At 35.7% G+C, this 21,317-nt stretch overlaps 1 protein-coding gene across 1 annotated transcript in view; it reads left to right on the top strand.

Annotated features, from left to right (window-relative positions):
- The window catches only part of LOC129276765 (polyamine-transporting ATPase 13A3-like), a 34,684-nt gene extending 14,564 nt beyond the window's left edge, over positions 1–20,120 (top strand). The window contains exons 9-30 of the mRNA XM_064109449.1: positions 2,188–2,254; positions 3,371–3,502; positions 4,417–4,593; positions 5,323–5,480; positions 6,209–6,397; positions 6,927–6,988; positions 7,193–7,334; positions 8,178–8,399; positions 8,992–9,157; positions 9,472–9,592; positions 9,954–10,078; positions 11,140–11,330; positions 11,855–11,995; positions 12,308–12,387; positions 13,035–13,187; positions 13,559–13,655; positions 14,067–14,139; positions 14,867–15,017; positions 15,601–15,755; positions 16,652–16,740; positions 18,107–18,187; positions 19,254–20,120. Coding sequence (XP_063965519.1) covers positions 2,188–2,254; positions 3,371–3,502; positions 4,417–4,593; positions 5,323–5,480; positions 6,209–6,397; positions 6,927–6,988; positions 7,193–7,334; positions 8,178–8,399; positions 8,992–9,157; positions 9,472–9,592; positions 9,954–10,078; positions 11,140–11,330; positions 11,855–11,995; positions 12,308–12,387; positions 13,035–13,187; positions 13,559–13,655; positions 14,067–14,139; positions 14,867–15,017; positions 15,601–15,755; positions 16,652–16,740; positions 18,107–18,187; positions 19,254–19,442 — 2,961 coding nt within the window. The 3' untranslated portion in view covers positions 19,443–20,120. The remainder of the gene's footprint in view (positions 1–2,187; positions 2,255–3,370; positions 3,503–4,416; positions 4,594–5,322; positions 5,481–6,208; positions 6,398–6,926; positions 6,989–7,192; positions 7,335–8,177; positions 8,400–8,991; positions 9,158–9,471; positions 9,593–9,953; positions 10,079–11,139; positions 11,331–11,854; positions 11,996–12,307; positions 12,388–13,034; positions 13,188–13,558; positions 13,656–14,066; positions 14,140–14,866; positions 15,018–15,600; positions 15,756–16,651; positions 16,741–18,106; positions 18,188–19,253) is intronic.
- The last annotated feature ends 1,197 nt before the right edge of the window (positions 20,121–21,317 follow it).

Below are 21,317 nucleotides of genomic sequence, written 5' to 3'. Positions count from 1 at the left end.
TGATATTTAGATGCAAAATAGACAAGCAGGAAGAAGGTAAACATTAGAAAATGTTTTTGGCTGAAGCCTGAGTGTAGTAGTTTGAGGATATGACACTCGAAGCCCCATCATTTGGATCTAAATCAATTTTAAGTTCATCATTATTAGCACCAATTTCATCAATAGCATCATTGGAATTATTTGGAAATGTTCGTAATCATATCAAAGTCATTCATTATTTACATAAAAATCGGAAAGACCCCAAGAAAAGCATAGCTTGCGAGGATGGAGCCCGTCAATCATTTAGATAAATCTAAAAAGAAAAAAAATTGAAGCAAAGCACATAATTATCATTATCGTTATCACTTTTTAATCAGATATTACAATGTGAACAAAGAAAAGATATACCGTCGCTCGGTTTGTAGTCAGTTTCATTGGTATTTCTGTGTCACAATACTTTTCAAACATTCTTATATATACATCTGCCAGCTCAAATTTCCACTAAATTGATAAACGTGAAAACTAAAGCAAATAATTGGATGTACATTTATTAATTCAAAAGTGGCGATGCTCCGAAACGAACCCATGTGCAGCTTTTTGTATGAAACTGGCTTTTTATGCCCAGCGCCTGCTGTGATAAACTCGAACATAACATTAATAAAACCGGGAAAGAGCAATTTACTGGAATCAAATCATTGTCTAGCGCTCTCATGTGTGACGTCATTGTTATTATTTCATGGTTTCTTTCATGTACGCTCGCGCGAAATATTGTCGTCGCAGAAAATATCAATTTTTGCGTCAGCACACATTTTATTGCTAGCTTAACGAAATGAAAAGAGCTGTAATCTTGTTGGAATTTAATGGACCAATAAGAGTAGTAAGTTGACTCACTATGAGCGGCGCCACAGTGTTTTGTAATAACAAGATGACTTAGGATTTCATCCCCAATAAATAGGCACCAGAGACATTGTCGGTAGTTTCTCAATTTATCGCAACCGAACATTTTCGGGTGCCGTGTGTTCACTCCTCCATAAAGTGAGAATCGTACCCTAAAGGGAATACATTAATAATCCTAATGATATCTGTATAAGAAATACTTTGATGAATTATATGCTTTTCCTGGTAACATCGTGATGTGCAGTGATTATGACCACTATCTTTCAAGGATTTAAAATCTCAATTTCCCATTGATACTCTTCAGCAATAACATCAGCAGATACTGCTCTCGACCCAGGTGTAGTATATAAGTATCCGACAGAATTTCGTAATTAAATGCTGATTGTGACACTTATTTGGTAAGTTAAACAAAATATAGAGCCTAATCAGTTTTAAATCCCGTCAGAAGGGAATGAACACTCGCTAATGTCTTAAAGGAATACTCTTCGGGAATCACGCATTTACAATTAAATCGAATAACTTCTGTTGCAGTGAGGTTGTTCGCCTTATTCGGGTAATAACCGTAATATTTTTTATTGCACGAATAAACAAATACTACATTTTTAAAATTGATTGAGTTGTAAGTAATGTAAGCGATAGTTAAGGTAAAGTTGAATGTGAACACTACCTCGAGATCGAAGTCAACGAGCAATTTGTTCAATCTAACTTGACCCCAATAGAGTGTGTCAAATTGACATTCGCTAAAGACACTTAACATGCTTAAGCACTGAGGTGAGGACAGATGTTCTCAGAGACGTTCTAACCACGAAATATCATTAGAAACCAAGAGATACACCCGCAGATTTTGTTGTTGTTTCTCACTTTTCGATTTAAGTCATAGTTCATAGTTCTGAGACATCTGTCTAGCCGATCCACCATCATGAAACACATATAGATGATCTAGATTTCAAATGCATTTTGTCGAAAGCAATAATTTCAACCGTTTTGTGTTTGGTGACAATTTTTTTTTTGGACCAGTGGGATTCATATTGAAATGAATAAATGAATGAATGAATAAATAAATAAACAAAAAAAAAGTGTACGAGAAAATGCGTTACATGCCATGGTCGTGGTCATTATAAAAACTAACTGCAATGGCAAAAACAGCAGAACCGACCAATTATAAAACCTTCTTATAATACCCCTAATTATCCAAAGTGGTTTTTCATTGAATAACAAATAACAACTTTTCAATATGTGTTAATTCACAATACAACCATGTTAAATAACCTAATATATCTTTTTTTATTTTCATTTGTTTTTCGATATAAGCAAAGCAAAGCACTTCGAGCGATGGTGTCATCCAGCTCTTACGTAACAGTATGTCGAGGAGGTGATGGTAAGTACATCCATTTCGTTTAATGTTCCATTGTTGAAATACAATGTAGATCTTGATTGATGATTTTTCATAACATTTAAGACGATAGAGTTGCATGTATGTTATGTTTGTACATGTTTTTCTTTACGACAAAACCTTGACATTGCAGCAAGATTTAAAGTTTTTCATTTCGATCTCAATTATTTGATGTAAATACTACTATGTTCAATCATTCTAACGTAAATCTTCGTCAGTTGCATACTTCAAAATTACTTTACGCAATCATGGACCGATCGAGAGAAAATAGTATACAACGTTACTTCATTTTATACAGTCATATACTTTTGCTGTTACGTCACGTTATTGGACAAAAAAGATGTATTTGTGTAAGAAAATGATTGAATTGTTGATTGGTGTGCAAGTGTGTGAATATATTGGCTTAGATATCAAGGTGCGAATCCTCTTTTCTTGCTTTTGTGTCTGTTGTGGATGTCTTAAACATCTCTCCATGAATATTCTGATGTTCCAAACGTGTGGAAAAACGGGTTTTAGCCGCCAGCTAAATGACTGTGAACCGAGTGATCCTATCTCTATTGACCCTTTAACAGTTCCGACCAGAGTAACAATAGCATAACAAACAAACCACTTCAATTCTCATCCAGCCCCCCCCCCCCATGCTATTTCCCGGTCTCTCTCGCTCTTTCTCTGTCTGTAACTCCCCTTCTTACACATAAGTTAATGTTTTATCAAAGTCTCGCTCTTACTTCTAATCCAATATGTGGTGATCCAAGTAGAATTCATAATTCTCAACCATTAATGTCTCACTAACAAATCCTGGAAATGAAAGAGAAACACTGGGAATTAGGAAACTGTTGGTGATCTTTCCCCCCCCCCTCCGTCTCCCCTACTATCTTTCCCCTATCTCCCTTTCGCGCGCACACACACCCACACTTACCGTCATGAACACAGATATTTCCCTTTTCCTCATTCATGCCATTCATCTTCTTCTTTTGTGCACGTCTCTCTTTCTCTCTCTCTCTTTCTATCCCTCCTTCAATCCCTTCACCTCGTACTATTTTAACTCTACGTTCAACACACCTTAACAATTTCCCGCCATAACTTCTTTTCTCAATCCAGTATACCGTGAGATGGACGAGAAAGATCTTGTTCCTGGAGATCTGATTGAGCTGCCTCGTCAGGGATGTTTTATGAGTTGCGACGCCGTCCTCATCAGCGGAAATTGCATAGTCAATGAGAGCATGTTGACCGGTATGTAGCCATGTCAAGTCGTATGCTACGCCACACCAACGTAACCTAACTCTTAGGCCCCGTCTTACAAAGAGTTACGATTGATCCAATCAATCGTAACTGTGTGGAAATCCATCACTGTCATATTTTTTCTACAGGAGATTTGAAAAATGTCCTTTGTAAACAAAGGCGTACACAACAAATTTTCAAATCGATCATATCTAGAAAATATTTTTGAACAAATATGCATTTTTATATGTGAGCGGTGCTGGCTTTCCATATTTAAGGTTGATTAGATCAATTGCAACTCTTTGAAAGGCGGGGCCCTGGACTGATCGCTTTTTCGAATGGCACATCTTCGGTCGGTTACAGTCGGTTTCGGTTGTATAGCTGTAGCATTACCATTTGCTCCAACTCGCAAATCATGCCGTACTTATCAAAAAGTAAAGCCTCCGCCACACCCTCAAATACACCATGCACACTGATTTTTTACACCGTTTTGATAATTGAAATTTGCAATGGTTTCAACTATGCTGTCCCAAGTCGTATTTTTTATTGAGATATTTTGAGAAGTACCTTTTAATACAAAGTACTAACCATCGGTTATTTAACCAAAGTTAATCACTGCTTTCGATCACAATCTCCCATTGTTTCATTTATGTAGCAACTCCCGAAATAAGAAGACAAAATTAATACGCCAAACGGGTTTCTTATTTTGAATCCCCGTGGCAAAACATAGTTCATATACAAACGTCAAAGTAAGTTCCCCATAAATGCAAATACGTGTAAAGCGGAGCCTTTTCGTAATGAACAAACTGCCAATTTCCTTGTGATTTCATCACGGATGAGACTAATTTCACAATATTAGATTGAAGCATTACAAATACTCATTTTATTGTCATTTCTAAGAAGAGTTCATTCTTTGATTATTTTAGGTGAGTCGACGCCCATCACCAAGACACCACTACCAAATAAAGCACCCGAGGATGATGCTGCTCCTGAGTTCTACGACACGGAGAAACACAAGAGACACACGTTATTTTGTGGAACACACATCATGCAGAGCAGACGGATCGGAAAGAAGAAAGTCATGGCCGTCGTAGTCAATACAGGCATGTAAAATGACGAACCATATTCCTATAGTATTGCAAAGTATTGATTAATCGTACAGGAAGGATAGGCAAAATGAACAGACCCATAACTTATCTACAGCTGATCGGAAATAATGTTTAGTATTGTATTTTTCTGACCATCTGTCGAATTTGCCACCCTGCACATAGCCCCTCGTTCAGATTATCCACAAAATTAACAACTGTTTTGATTACGGACCTTTATCTGTCACAGGGAACATAGAATGCAAAAAAAAAATGGTTGCTTATTCCTTACGAAATGTACAGGTGCGGCGGGACGGTCTGAATGTGACGTTTTATCTCTCAGTATAGTTATATGAGTAATGTAGAGAAACACAGCCCAGACCGTTCATTTTTATAGTTTGTAAATACCCCGTTCTTTCTCCTTCTCATTACTCCTTTCATGTGGCACCACCCTGCCGGAAATGTGTAATAATAATAATATGTCCATTTACATAGCGCAGTTACTATGTTCATACTCAACTGCGCTTTGATACTTGGTATCATATCATGATTACCCCGGCTGTAGCTGAGCCGCCATTTTAAAAGACGCTAAAGCATTCAAGGAATAAATCCTACCGGGTACCCATTCACCTCACCTGGGTCGAGTGCAGCACAATGTGGATAAATGTATTGCCGAAGGAAATAACGCCATGGCTGGGATGTGTACACTAACATGCTATGGGATTACCAATTTCTCCTTTCTTATAGGGTTCTCGACTGCAAAGGGTGCATTGGTACACTCTATCCTCTATCCGAAACCAATGAATCTCAAGCTTCATCGAGATGCTATTCGCTTTGTAGCTGTACTAGCCTGCTTTGCATTCGTTGGGGCCATCTACATCATCACCATCAAGATCATCAATGGGGTGAGATCTTATTAACTTTTAAACATGCCTCATACAAATTCAACTCATCCTATGATGAAATAAGTATCATAATAAAGTTTTAACGTTTCATTTACATTTTTACCTAATTCGTTGGATGCTTTTAATTTTAGGCCCATGTCGTAAAGGCAAAAGACAAAATATACGATATTTTTTATGTTTTGTTTAAAAAAGAGACATATCAGTTCAATAAAAAAACAAGTAGGTCAGGAACTCCAGACGTATCTATGTAGCTGCTGCTTCAAAGCTTTATAGATCATAGCTCAATCGAAATATTGATCCCCGATAATTTCCACATGACTATGTTATATGCCTAGTGAGATGAAGAGAGTTGTGTTCATTTGAGATCAGTAACTGACTCAGAAGTCATCTGGTCATGAAAGTTTATTAGGCTACAGCCACACCAACGAAACCGACTCCAAACCGACCGATGGTCAGTAGTGGTGTGCCGAAGCATCGGGCAAGCAAAATATGAAAATAAGACAGTTACTTTGTCATAGAACGTGGTAATCGGTAGTCAGTCAAATCTAATGCTGCCTCACCCTAAAAGTAACTTTCCTACATAAGGGCCAAAATAGTGAAGATAATCACCTAACAAAAACGCACTTGCACACCATGTAGCACTGGATCCATGATCACCAGATTGAGAGACCACTTCTGTACCAACTGATCGATTCTGCAGCAACTAAATCTATTTTTTTGTTTCTCAGGCAGAAACAAAGGATATAATCTTGAAGGCTATGGATATCTTTACCATTGCCGTATCACCTGCCCTTCCAGCAGCTCTAACCATCGGCTTGGTGTACGCCCAGAAACGGCTCAAAGACTTGGGTATCTTCTGCATCAGTCCACAGAGGATCAACCTTGGTGGAATGATGGACGTCGTCTGTTTCGATAAGGTCAGTGATCACCTTAACACCTTTACTAACGTGCTTACTTTACTTAATCCAACATGCTGGTAGGACATTGCCTCGTCATCTATCAAATGGAACAAACCAACTCCTACACACTTTTACTTTAATAGGAAGTTGCATGTGGCAAGAGGAGTTATGGTTCACACAGAACATCTCGAATTAGTTTAATTCTGACAATAACTTATCTCAGTCGTATATACAAGCTTCATGCTTCCAGTGATTAAAAAATGAGATAATAACTTGTAAGGGACTTCCTTACGAAGTAAACTTGGAGAAAATAGATTGGTCAACTTCTTACCATTTGCCACTAATTCTTTGAGAACCCTGACGAAAGGATATTGATGTAAAAATAATAAGGATACATTATTTAGCAAGTAAAATGTACAAATAATATAATAGGTAAAATGTGTTTTATAACTCTTATTATATATATTAAAAAAAAACCTATCAATCACTTACGTGTTTCATGGATTTCTTGCTTTTATTGGCTTACATTTTCTTTATCCTTTCACAGACTGGTACTCTTACGCAGGATCATTTAGAGTTGTTAGCTGTTTCACCAGTTAAAACTGACAGGTACATATTTCATTTAATCATATCAAGAATTATCATGTATACTGTAAACAAATCTACGTACATGTATCTATTCCACAGAGACGACAGACTTTGTCTAAATGCATCATTATATTGTCTTTGAAATTAATGATAATAGGTGAAAGAACATTCAAATCGTTCAAAATACAATCCTACGATCTGTATTCCTTTGTTTGTATCATTCAGTTTTGTGATTGTAGAAGATGCGAGCAAGATGCCATTTGGACCATTCGTTGCCGGTATGGCTACGTGCCATTCTTTGACTGTCATTGAAGACCAAATTAGGGGTGATCCACTGGACGTTCAGATGTTTCAAGCTATCAAATGGGTAAGTGAAAGGGGGTATATTAGATCTTCTCCGATGGTTTTTTTTTAATAAATATTTTCTGGTTTTACAAAGAAGTCAAAGGTGTATCAGCTTATACCGGCTCATAAACGTAATCAATAAAATACTATTTTTTTATAAGTTAAGACAGTTTCAAGAGAGAACCTTCTCACGAAGAATGTTACACTCTGCTATAGTTGGGTTTACACGTATTAACAAAAGATCATTTAGAGTGACTGACTGACTCGAGTTAGTTGAGTATTTTTTTGTGTAGGTTTAATAGGGAAACGATATTACAATCGGTACATATCAAAAGTCATGAAAGTATTATCAGGTTTATTGTCTTTTCAGGTCCCATCCTTGAGACTCGCTAGATTAGCTATAAAACCAGTAAATCGTGGTTTAAGTGAATTTTATATTGGATTTCTTTCTCTTCTAAAAGTTTGTTTTTTCATAGAATCCTTTGGAGTTTTTGAAAATCCCAAGACCTTGTAGGGAACCATTTCCCCATGTTAGGATTAAAGAACATTTCTGACCACATTCTAAGAGTAATTTATGTGCATGTATTTCCACATCCCTTTAACCCTGGTCAAGATATGATTCTTCCAGTTACGCATAGGACAAGTGTCTTTTGCTCTCCATGAATAAATGGTTTGAAAGGTATTACATCGATAGTTACCCTTACTTTATTCCATATCATAAGTAATCAAATTCATGTTAATTACAAATAACAATAGCATCTCTGAGTGAAAGATGCAAGGATAAGTTCTTACTTTCAATTAGCTGCACTGGATTAATGGTGTTCAAATCAACTCCCTTTATCATCAACACCTCTCTTACTTTCAGAGCATTCGTGAGCCTCTGGATGTAGAGCCTGTCTTTGGTTTCAACCATTTCATGCCAACCATTGTTCGCTCTCCGTCCTTTGGATCTGACACTCCTGTGGAGGAGATGGGTCGCTCTTCGACATTTGACAGCGGTGCAGGAACTCCCGTAACCAACAATAAAGATGCCCTTGGTATATCATCAACCTTCGGGAGTCAGCCAGGACCTGGATCTTATACACCGGTATGTCATGAAATTATCCATAAAACTATACGGAAAGCTAACCTGATGCTTAAACTCACGAATAGGGCTTAATTGGTAATATTGTGTGAACATAAAAGTGCGAGTGGAAAGTTTGAACAATATAGGTAATACCAATATTGTATACATGAAATAAAAACATATTCAATAAAGGAAATATTAAAGTGAAAAGAAACTTTGCCACATGTGTACGGCCATGCAAAAATAGGTTCAAGTAATTATAACGTTGTCAATTACATTTTACATGTATCTAAATCATTATCGTCAATGTTTTTAAAGCTTTCTGCTACTGTTGAAAAAGTTCTAGATTGTTTCATTTCAATATTAATTTGTTAATGTATGCATCCAGACTGGGAACCAAGCAAAATGATTATTTTGCACGCCATTTAACCAAACAATAGTATACATTACATACATGAAAGGGAAAAATTACATGGTGGCTGGGGGCAATTTATCCCCCCCCCCAAAAAAAAAAAAAAGGCTCAAAACATCTTTGGAAAATTCCCATTTGTTGCAGTGTTAATGCTTATGCAATGTTTCAGATTCATTTTTATTTTTATTCTTATCTCAACAGAACGATGAGGTGAATCCTTACGAGATCGGCATCATTCGTCAGTTCCCATTTTCCTCTAACCTTCAGAGGATGAGTGTGATAACACAGACCAAAGACACCAAACATATGGAGGTGTATGTCAAAGGTGCTCCAGAGACAATCGCTAGGCTCTGCGACCAAAGTACAGGTAAGACACATGCAGTCCGAATCTGAGGTGTTAAAGCACTTTGGTTCAAGAAGAGTTATTAATGATCCAAGGTGGTATATTACCCAATTCAACATGTCGGTAATCTATAGATTTGAGAAGGTGTTATAATCCTCCAGAACGATTTTTGTCACGTAATCACTGCATTGTTTTGCCGCTTTAGTAGTGAAATAGACCTCCATAAATTCATATCTTATATAAGTATTGAAAATCAAATGAGACTCGTGAAATTACTCAAAAGTAAATGTGAATGTCGTGTTTGGGTTAATATTAAGATTATCTTTTTGACATTCCAGTTCCTTTGGAGTTCCATGAAATCTTAAAGGAGCACACTCAGAATGGTCTTCGTGTGTTAGCCATGGCCTGGAAGCCACTGCACGCCTCATTCAGTTACGAAAATGCTGAGAAAATTGACAGGTATGTAAGCTCTTACATTATTCTTATCACAACTTTAATTTGTTGTTTAGTAATATTAATTGCAGTTTAATAAGAAAAATCTTTTAAATGAATCTGGAAATGAAATATCACTCAAATTTATTTCGACACATTGTGAAAATGATAGTCAATTGAATATAAGATAATGTCTAATGAAGCAATAATACGATTAAAAACACCTTTGTAGTTATATCTGATAATGACCCAAAGTTCTAGTAATTCCGTTTGTTTTTATACTCTTTATCACAAATATAAGCAGAAAATCAGTGAAGTTCAAAAGCTTCTGTGAAGAACCAACATATTTTTTTGTATACTGAACGGTTAGAATGTGTTATCATTCCAGAGAAGAGGTGGAACAGGACCTTCAGATGTTGGGGCTGTTGATCTTACAGAACACAATCAAACCAGAAACAAACGCAGTTATCGCTCAGCTCAGAGACGCAAGGATCAGAACAGTCATGGTTACAGGTAATTTGCGTTTAAAAGCACTCAGAGATCAGAATTATATATTCTTATAACGATAGGTAAAAATGAAGATTGCAGATAAGGTAGAATAACTAAAGGAATTTACCAAAGCGATTCGAATGTCTACGAACTATTTAGTAGACCTGGTTAATCTCCAACTTTATTTTTTGACTTGTCGAATAATTATGGTGAGCTAGGCTTTTTAAGAGTATGGAGTTGGTTTGGAAAATAGTAAGAATATCGCGAGAAGAAAGTGATGGCATCTGAATGAATGCACGATGCATGTTAGGATAATAAGCCTTATTTTCGGTTTACCACAGCGACAAATAAAGAAACTACAGACTATCCAAAACTGTGCTGCAAGATTAGTTACTCAAACTCGAAAATATGAATCAATCACCCCTGTACTACGAAACTTATATTGGCTTCCTGTTCATTCACGTATTTCTTTCAAATTATTAGTTTTTGCATATGAATGCTTCCATGAGATAGCTCCATCATATGTAACCGAATTATTAACTTTACATCAGACTACTCGTACTCTAAGATCAAACACAAAGCAGCTGTTTGCTATTCCTCCCATTGTTACCAAAACATATGGTGAGCGCTCATTTGCACATGCCTCTTCCGTCTTATGGAATGCACTTCCCAATTTATATGAGAAATATTCATGATTTAGATAAGTTTAAGACTTCCCTAAAAAAGTATATGTTTAACTTGTAATGAACTCAGTGCCCAACACTCTTTACTTACTTTCTAATTTCTTTCCTTAATTTCATCCAAGTGCATAGGGACATGCATTGCTATGTGTTATGCGCTATAAAAGAACTGAATATTATTATTATTATTAATCATGATAATGGATCGACAATAAAAATGGACCGTTCATAATTGCCATTGAAACATTACTCCTTAACCCGTACAAGACATTTCAATTTCTTGGATCAATCCTTTCTACAAGAGATTAACTGAAAGAAGGGACTTGTTGAATATTAGTATCCATATTTGGAAAATCACTCTATGGATTTCTTGATACCCTTTCTTATTAATCTTCAACAAAAAAGGCGACAACAAACTGACAGCTATCCATGTTGCACGTGCTTGTGGAATGATTGGCCAATCGCAGCAGGTAGTTGAAGTAGAAGCCATACCACCTGAAGGGGACCAGGGACCACTCATCTCATGGAAACCTGTTCAGAAACCAGGAGATAACAGCAAAACATCTACACCAATGCATCATAAGATGAATGGACAGGTGGGTATTGTTTTAAAAATAAAGAAGGTATGAAATTGATCGTCCCAATCGAGAAACATCATCTACAAAATGAAATTGTATCATTATTATGATTAAGGACCGTATTTTGATATTTTCAAATTTGGGTTTAATTTAAATGAAAATACAATCATCTATTGTGTTTATGACAACTAGTGTGTAAATTCAAAGTAATTTCAGAGATTAGATTAGCAAGATTCAAGTGAATTTTTAAAGCCGACTTTCCAAAGTGATAGAAAGTCACTGCTAATAAAGCTACCTGAATGTTTTAGAAGTCAAAATGCAATGTACAATTAAGATTCTTCCACTACTTAAATTGGTATCATTCATCAACCTTCCGAATCCCTAGTTAATTCAATAGTGAAAGAGACACAATATCAATGATCATTCTGGAAATGTACAGGTTCTGATTCTATACCTGATCGTAATGCTGCGATTTCATAACTGATTGTCTTACGGATAATGACTTTCTTATGACGGTTTCCTTATTCTATATATTTTTCAAGGTCGAAGAAGACGATGTCGCCCTTACAATCGAGGAAGGAGAAGAGATCAGCAACGAGGTACTCAGCAGTACCTACCATCTAGCTCTTGATGGCACGACATTTGCTGTACTCATGGAACATGTGCCTCACCTAGTTCCAAAGGTAAAGGTCTTTCACACCGAGACGTTTTAGGCAGCGTCTGGATACGTTATTTACGTAGTACATGTGGCCAGAACAAACGTCTTGGCCAGAAAAATCTAATGAAACAAATTTTTAAAAAGTTTGTTTATATGCTTTGCGAGACACTACACTCATATCTAGGCGAGATCCCTGCCAATATGAAATCGCTCGTTTGAAATTCCAAGCATTGTCAAGATGAAGTCGAAGATTTACGTACTTATCATGTAGCATACGCTATAGGAATTCCATAGCAGGATCAATTTAATATTTAGCTCTTCATTGATTGCATTTCAGATTGCTGCTAAAGGAACAGTATTCGCCAGAATGTCTCCTGATCAGAAAGCCCAACTTGTAGAGGCTTTACAAGCTCTGGAGTAAGTATAGATGGACATTCTCATTACAAAAAACAAAGTACAAAAACAAAATAAAATAATATTAATTCAAATTTTGCGGATACATTTGCAAATATTCGACTGGTCTGTCCCAGCCATTGACAGATCACGGTCGTCGTTTGCAATTTGCAACTGATAACAACAAAAGTGCAGGTGGATGCTTGAATGAAAGATTTATGAATGAATTAGAAATATAATCTAACTTTTAAAATCAAAATAGTCCTTATGATCCCCCCCCCCCCGATATCTGACGAGCTAAACAAAAGGCTAACAATTAAAAGTTCTGACACTTTTCAGGAAACAGGGGACCCGCTGCTTCTATTCCAATTGGGCTCATAGTTGAAGCTATTTTACGTACATTCATTATGTTGTCAATATTGGATGGATAAAGTTTATTGTCTTACTCTACTTTTTCTTTATCAGCTTTATTTCGAATTAGTTTACCAGTTTACATATGCATTTTTCATGTTTTAAGTCAGCTGGTACCCCGTTTCCACGGTAAGTCACCTACTAACAATAAAAAAAATGACAGAACTTCCTCCATCGATATGATAAAAACATACCGATTTCAGACCTAAACGTTCTTATTGAATTTACGTCTAATGTATTTCACTTTAATACCCATGCAGGTACTACGTTGGTATGTGCGGGGACGGCGCCAATGATTGTGGGGCGCTGAAAACAGCTCACGCCGGGGTGTCACTGTCCGAGGCCGAAGCTTCAGTCGCGTCACCTTTCACCTCATCGGAACAGAATATCAAATGTATCCCCACGTTAATCAAGTAAGTTCTTTGACTACATTTGATTATGGCAGCCCCCTGATGATGAAAAAAACAATGAAACAAAACACTATATTCATGGATAAGATGAAGTTGTCACTTCTAGAGCGATGGAGATTAAGTCGTCTTTCGGAACCCTCACCTTGCCCAAAAATGCATAATTAATACTTTGAACAGAAATAAATATTGATAAATTTACCATTTATGTTTGGGCCAAAAGTCCTCTGTAAAATGTTTATGAATGGGTTGCTTGTTATACCACGATAAATCTCCCATATGACTTATTCCATCACAAGATGGAAATCCGGATTTTTTGTTGTTGTCTTTTTGTATATCATGTTCATATTTATTGTTACGCTTCTTTTCCGCAAAAGGGAGGGACGAGCAGCACTTGTGACGTCATTCGGTGTGTTCAAGTACATGGCTCTGTATAGTATGATCCAATTCGCTACTATCATCATACTCAATACGGTATGGAATACTATCATCATTATATTATAAAGATTGTTGCTTGTGAATGAATGAAAAATGAATTGAATTGAAATTGAATTGAATATACAATTAAAGACGACATGGCAATGAGTCCCTCGTAAAACTACCAGATATTGAATCAAAGCTGCAATAACTATGAAGATACACATTACATGTACCTCGTTCAAGAATATAAGAGAATCACGTAAATATGTTAAATATTTTTGTTGTGAAAATGAATTCAGAGGGAGGTGAACCTAATAGCATTCATAATTTTATCATCTAATTGTTTGCACCTCCAGTAAAATTTATTATTTAAAAATATATTAATTTGTACCCTTCTAATCAATTGACAGACAGTAATGTAATTTCTATATGATTTTGATTGATTTTTTTTATTCTTTTCTACAGATTGAATTATTTCCAAGTGATGGCATGTTCATGTATTGGGATATCGCTATTACCGCAGTCGTTGCTATCTTAAGTAAGTTTTCCATTCAAATTATTCAAAGCAAATCGACTAAAATAACATGAATGCAGAGCCGTTGAAAACATTCCCCCATTTCTGTTAAATCTAAGTTCACATAATGGGGGGGGGGGGGGGGTTATTCCATTGGTACCTTTCGTTAGCCATAAAATATATTTCTTTAAATAATGTTTTCGCTTACATTCCGATTTCTGATCATGCAACAGTTTTTAATCTAGATATATTTTTCACTGATTTACATCTATTTCACTTACATAAACATCAGAAGAAATGTAGCATTTAAAGAAACGTTAAAACCTGTTACCAGTTTTGTGAAGAAAAAGTGACTTACTGATTCTTGTATTGTGCAAAGGATTTGTTTCACGTTTACTTCAAAATGTCTTCCTTCAGCATGATCAGAACATTTACACGATACGTCAACATGTACATTAAATTTCACAAAAATGCATGAAATATTTGTGAGTTTTTATTCACTCAAACCATTCAATAGTATTTGGAATATTTGCATTTGACTGGCAGAGGCAAAAATTGTAATTGAAAATCACTGGCAAGACGCTTCGGAAAAACATTCCCTTAATTTAAAGTGGATCCAACTGAACGTTTTGGCCAGCGTATGGCGAATTTATTATATATCTGGTACTGCTAACATGAATTAAACATTCAGACATGACAAATATTACACTTATTCACCATAATTTTCTTTACTTTCTTATTTCGTGTCTAGTTGCCAGAAACAAAGCCTATACCAAGATTTCAACCAGGAAACCCTTGAACAGTCTTACCGATCCTGCCATGCTTTTCTCCATCTTCATCCACATATTCCTCCAATTCATGGTACAAATCATCGCTTACTTCGTCCTTAAGCAACAACCATGGTAAAAACTTAACCTATGTCACCCCTGGGGCCCGTCTTACAAAGAGTTGCGATTGATCTGATCAACCTCAACTACGCAAAGCCAGCCACGTCAACATCTAAAATGCATGTTTGTTTTAAAAATGTTTTCTAGCTTTGATATATTTTGATATATTCATTGTTGTGTTGACAGTATTGTGCTTCTCTGTGTTTACAAAATAATTTTGTTGAAATGTTGGTAAGAAAATTATTACAATTATGGATTTCCATATAGATCAGATTGATCGGATCAATCGCAACTCGTTGAAAGACGGGGCCCAGATACATTCGTATGGGAGGTGGTAACTGGTAAAACAGAGAGAAGGAAGTAAACCGCTAATGTATCTAAGGGCAGAATGCCCTGCCATGATTTGATAGCTTATTTGTTTTGTTGTTGTTGGGTTTTTTTTTTTGCTTGAGTAATCGATTCTATTTTCCTATACATATATCATGTATATGTTTTTATGTAACGCTTATCTCATCGAATGGGGGAAAAATAAAAAAGAGGCTTTGGGGTTAGCCTAAGAGCTTTTTAATACCATGCGAAATTCTTTTTTTTTACCCAGGTTTGTGCCCTACAAGAAGAGCGAAGAGGCTGGGTTAGTTTATACGCTCGCTTATGAATCAACAGCGTTATTCTTCGTTTCCAACTTTCAATACCTGATTGTAGCTTTCATCTTTTCTAAAGGACCTCCATTCAGAAGACCAATTTACACCAACTGTAAGCAAAATTGCTATTTATGAGATAATTGTTTTAAAAATGATGGAAGCGATGATAGTTGTGGTGATTGTAGTGTTCGTGAGGATATAAGATGGTATTATTAATGTAACTCATGGTGGTAATTATCGTTAAAATTTAAAGATAATTACCACCAATTTCTCAAATTTTATTTGGGAAAATAACATTAGAGGATTAAGAAATAAGGGAAAAGCTTCACGATTTATTTCGTCATATTCGTCATTAATAATACACTTTTCTTAATTGATTATAACAAAGTTTATTACAACACACGCTTTGGAATTTATTGATGTCAAAAGGTAAAGCTTCAAAACTCATTACCTAAAGAATGGAATAGCAATTGCATCTTATTTTTTCTAGACTCGAATGGAGAGCATTATGTCAGTTATAGAGGCATCTTAAGTGACATTGACTGACATTTCTACCGATAAACCTAAGAAACATCAAATGTTCAATAATTTTGACGTTTTAGATTCTCGAGGTGAATATTTCGCAAAAATATTATTACACATTTATTCAGAACAGCTACTATTTGCGCTGTGAATGTGCACAACGCATGTTACACTTCGTACTTTTTCTATCCAAAAGGATGGTAATGTATGCGTGTTTTAAGGTGTATAGTGTGTGTGTTTGAGAACGAGTGTAATTTTGTCAGGTGTGGATTTTTTCTTGAATGTTTTTGCATCAAAAGAGCCAATCCCCTTATGGTTTAAAGATGAGACACATATTTATTTACTCATCGCCACTTCAGAATAATTTTTATCGAGATCCCACTGAAAAGATTGATAGATGTGTTATATCTCTTTAACCAACAGAAATTACTTCTTATTCACAGTGGCTAGTGTTGATTCGAATATTTCTTTTCTCTTTGTCTACAGATCTGTTCTCTGGGAGTCTGATCATAATATGTGGATTCTCACTCTTCCTCGTCCTGTGTCCAATTGATAAAATTTACGAGTACTTCCATGTAAGAACTACTCATAGACCTGTATTCTGAAATCGGGTTTAAACTAAACTCAGGTCTAAAGTTGTAGGTTAACTACGGATAGCCAACTGTTAGATAAATATTTAATAATAGAGGTGTGAATTTTCATATCACATTCAGATCATTCATGTTAAACTGCCTGTGATTAATTATTGAAATAGTTTTCCTCGGCATTATAGCATGATGAGAGAGTAAGAGAAAGAGGCCTAGATTGCTAACATGCATAGAATAATAACAACGTTTTTAAATTTTTGGCTTTCCATAATTTTAACACAAATTTAGACCATTGTCCAAGTTAAACCAGAATTCAGAATACGGGCCATATTGATTAATGCTGCTGCGTCTGTTGCCAGATAGCAAGTACTACTATTCCTCCAATATCAGTACTACTTCTACTACCACCACTACCATCACTACAACTTCAACGACTACTTCTACCACTATCACCTTACTTTTCCTTCTTCTACATCTACCATCACGACCTATAACAATATAGGCCCAAATAGGCCTATATCTGGTATTTGCTGCCGCCACCGATGCTTCTTCTACGTTGATATCCCTTCAACGGATATATTTTCTCATACTACTTCTACCACTAAATTAGTCGAATTTCAATCTAGTCTGACAGATAGTTACAGTTTGGAATGACTTATCTTGTTAACTTGGCGTGCTAATTAGACAGTTAGGGGTGAAACATTCCTTGTCCAATCCGTAATACTCCTTTCCAGCCAAACTCATTGTTATTGTCGATTTGTGTTGTTGGGGGCATTGTTGATGTACACTATTTTCCGTTATAGATTCGCAATTCCGATTGGCAAGATTGATTATCCGTATAGCTTCTACAACTCATCAAACGATGAATGATTACAGTAATGATCATATTTGTGATCTATATAATGTGCGAAATCCACTCTGCAGACTACTGAACGTAATCATATAACCATATCATTGCTAGACCAAATCAGTGTCTATTGTATTATATTCGTAAACCTTAAGCGTTTTGATCGGGGTCCTCTTGAACACCGACGAATGAAATAAATAAAAATCCCCAAAGGCCAATATGAGATCATACTTAAACCTATCATATTTATCTGGACTCTAACCATGCTAACAAGAACTCCACATCAATGTAAGCTATCATACTCCAAAATATACAAATAGAAATGAAAAAAATTATGGAGAACGCTTTCCATATAATAAAGAGTATTTCTAAAGCGCCAAATCCACATTGAATATGTGCTCAAGGCGCTGAGAAAATATATTTACAGTATAGCTAATTTGCACAATGTATTGTAAGCTTTGGCATTTGACCTCTAAAATCGATTTTGTTTTATCTTCATCTATACAGTTAAAGACAGTAGATTGGCTGTTCCGTTGTATCATCATTGCACTGGTGTTGGCGCATTTCTTAGCAGCTGTTCTCATTGAGGTATATTTTTCATTATGTGAATTATTCAGTTGCGTAAAGTGACAGCCCAAAATTCTATATATTACTAGTATTCAAGTTAACCAATTATCTACAGAGAAAGGGAAACAAAGTAAAATTATCGGTAACCTACAAGTTTGTTATTTTCATTTTTACCCTCTGTATCTTTCGAATAACGCGAGGCACATATCTATATATTTTTTAGCATTGATATGTATATATTTAAGAATACTAACGAATTTGAACTGATGCTTGAAAATGGTATAACCCTGTATTAAAGTTGCATATTAGGAATTTTAATATGAATGTCTGATATTTGAACATTTGTGGAAGTGTAGAAGATAATCTTATCCAAACTTTATAACATTATTTTTTACCGAAATGTTCTTATGATGACTGGATCAATTTATTTTCTAAATGTGAAATAATGTAATTAAAATACAATTTTCAATGTAATGAAGCATTGATGATAAATGAAAATATTTTGTATGATAATAAGCCACGATTTGGTCTACTAACAATTATAATAGTGAGAAAACATCCCATATATAAAGAAATCTATCTTTGTTGCCTAATTCAACGCATTCCTTTCAATTTTTGTCTCAGATTTTTTTTTTATAGTAGATTATAAGAAAAATACTTTTAATAATAATAATAATAATAGCTGGATTTATAAAGCGCTTTTTGCCTGAGGATACAAAGCGCTGATATTATTACCCCGGCTTTAGCTCGAGCTACCATCACCAGCGCTCAGTGCATGCAAGGAATTACTCCTGCCGGGTACCCATTCACCTCACCTGGGTCGAGTGCAGCACAGTGTGGATAAATTTCTTGCTGAAGGAAAACACGCCATGGCTAGGATCGAACCCACGACCCTCTGATTCAAAGGCGAGAGTCAGAACCACTAGACCACGACGCACCCACTTCTAAAATCTAGGCTTGTATAGAAGCTCTCAACTTTGCCTTTGAAATAACTAATGACCCTATTAATCTACATGCCCTGTGTATATATTTTTGGACTAGTTTTATTTGTTCATTTATTTATCTTGTCTTTTCTCATTCGAAACAGAATTTCTTGGCGGATACGCGCTTTATTCAGAATTACGCGACCTGCCGGAAATGGCGCAAAGGCAAGAAAGTCGTAAAGCACGAGATCTTGATTGAGCAGTTGAACTCCGACCCAACATGGCCGCCAATCAACTCCACAACCAGTGCTAACAGAATTAACGGACATTCAGCCAAGGAAACGGACGTCTGAAAAATAAAGCAAACAATGATGTGTGTAAAAATTGATAGGTCTTTTTACCGAATTGCCAGTGCTACGCAATCTAGACCGCGGCAAATTTGTTGATAACCAGACCAATCGACAGGTTTCCTTTCATTTTGGTTTGGAAAATAAGTTAAAAGTGGATGTCTTAATAATAATAAACTAGTTATGCGCTTGGTAAGGGTAGACTATGTCCTATCTCGGTTAAATATTTATACATGTATTTCAAGCCTCCATAGTAAAAAAAAATGTGTGTGGTCAAGTCAAGATGGTGACAGAGTTTAGCTCATGACACAAAGAACAAGTTACTTCATCATAAAGTTTGTATAATCATTTGGATGCTTGATGATAATCAAGGGATGGTTGAAATTCACACGCACGCGCGCGCGCGAGGGCACACACACACAACAGTGTATGAGATGAGCCAATCACCTGTTAATCCAAGGCAAGATGCTTGGTACAGTGTGTGGATATGCCTTCGGTGAATTAGCAGTAGTGCACATCGTCATGTAATAGTGATCGAATTAATATTTTAAAAATGACAGCGATCATCTAATTTGGCTAGAGTCCAGAGTGCAAGCATAGGTAATGCCCTAAAACTGACTTTTCTTTTGAAGGAGAATGTATAGAGTTATGCGAAATGTGACATGGGATATTTTAAGTCAAAATGGTTGGCTAAGTTTTAACTCTGCATCAGAATATATTACCTTCTTGGAGGTTATGATTAGAATATAATACATTGCCGTGTTAGATACCATGTCATATATAGTGGCGAGTATCATATACATATTAAAATTGCACATTTAATTAGTAAGTAACTCTAATTTGAGTATAATACCAGAAAATATAACCTAGTATAACATGTGCATTACAAAAATAGTTTAACCATTATGTAGACGTTTTGCGTAAATGCATTTTCAAATTGTTTTTTTATTTAATTAATTTTCAATATTGAATATCTAGAGCAATAATCGTGTGATACTTGGCCCTTAGTATCCTCAACGAGTATTAATGCAATACTGATTTTTGGTATTTATTTAGTCGTGTGAATGAGAGGTGAAAATATTTCCTAACTTATATGCTCTTCATCCAAGTTAGTGGTTCAATAACCAGCGCATGGGTTTGGAACAGGAAGATTGGATGTTGATTTGTTTGATTAGATATTGATTGACATTGTTGAGGGGAGATTTTGTGTTGTTCAAAAAGTGATATATTTGATATATCGCGATCTCTATAAATCCCATCCCTTCCTTATCTTTCTTCACATTATTCTCCTCCATCTCGTTCTATTCACACCCCACATCATCCTCATCATCATTATCGTCACCATCATTTTTAGTTTATCCGCTGCAGTGTGAACATCGCAATTACTTGGAAGCGATAATCTTGGTAGCTTCACACATTCAGTGTTGTATCATCATAGAGTAATGATAGCTTGCGTATCAATTTAACTATTCTGAATATCATTCAAAACATGAGTTCTTTAAAATTGAAATAGTAAAGTTATAAAGTTAACTCTAGTCTACATTTATCATCTAAATCATATATGTAAATACATGAACTGTCGACGTTCTTTCTCATTTTCTCATCTCATCATTTTATCTTTATGAAACATTCTCTCCCTGTATATAATATTCTATAAACAAATTCATTGTGTTGTGTTTAGGTATTTCGTTCATGTCTGTAGGCAATACATGTAAGCACGGTCCGAGGGGCAATGTTCGAAAAGATGGGTCGTAAGGCGGTACAGTATTACATATACGTTTTGGGGAAAAAACACAAACGCCTATACATCGTCAAATTGTAGCATTTATCAACAGACTTTTTTTAAGTTGGCCACAGGGACCTGCGAGGTATGTACTGATT

The sequence above is a fragment of the Lytechinus pictus genome, chromosome 14 (genome assembly GCF_037042905.1).
Source record: "Lytechinus pictus isolate F3 Inbred chromosome 14, Lp3.0, whole genome shotgun sequence".
Lineage (NCBI taxonomy): Eukaryota > Metazoa > Echinodermata > Echinoidea > Temnopleuroida > Toxopneustidae > Lytechinus > Lytechinus pictus.
The sequence above is the reverse complement of the archived record's forward strand: the minus strand, read 5'-3'. Positions and strand labels throughout refer to the sequence as shown.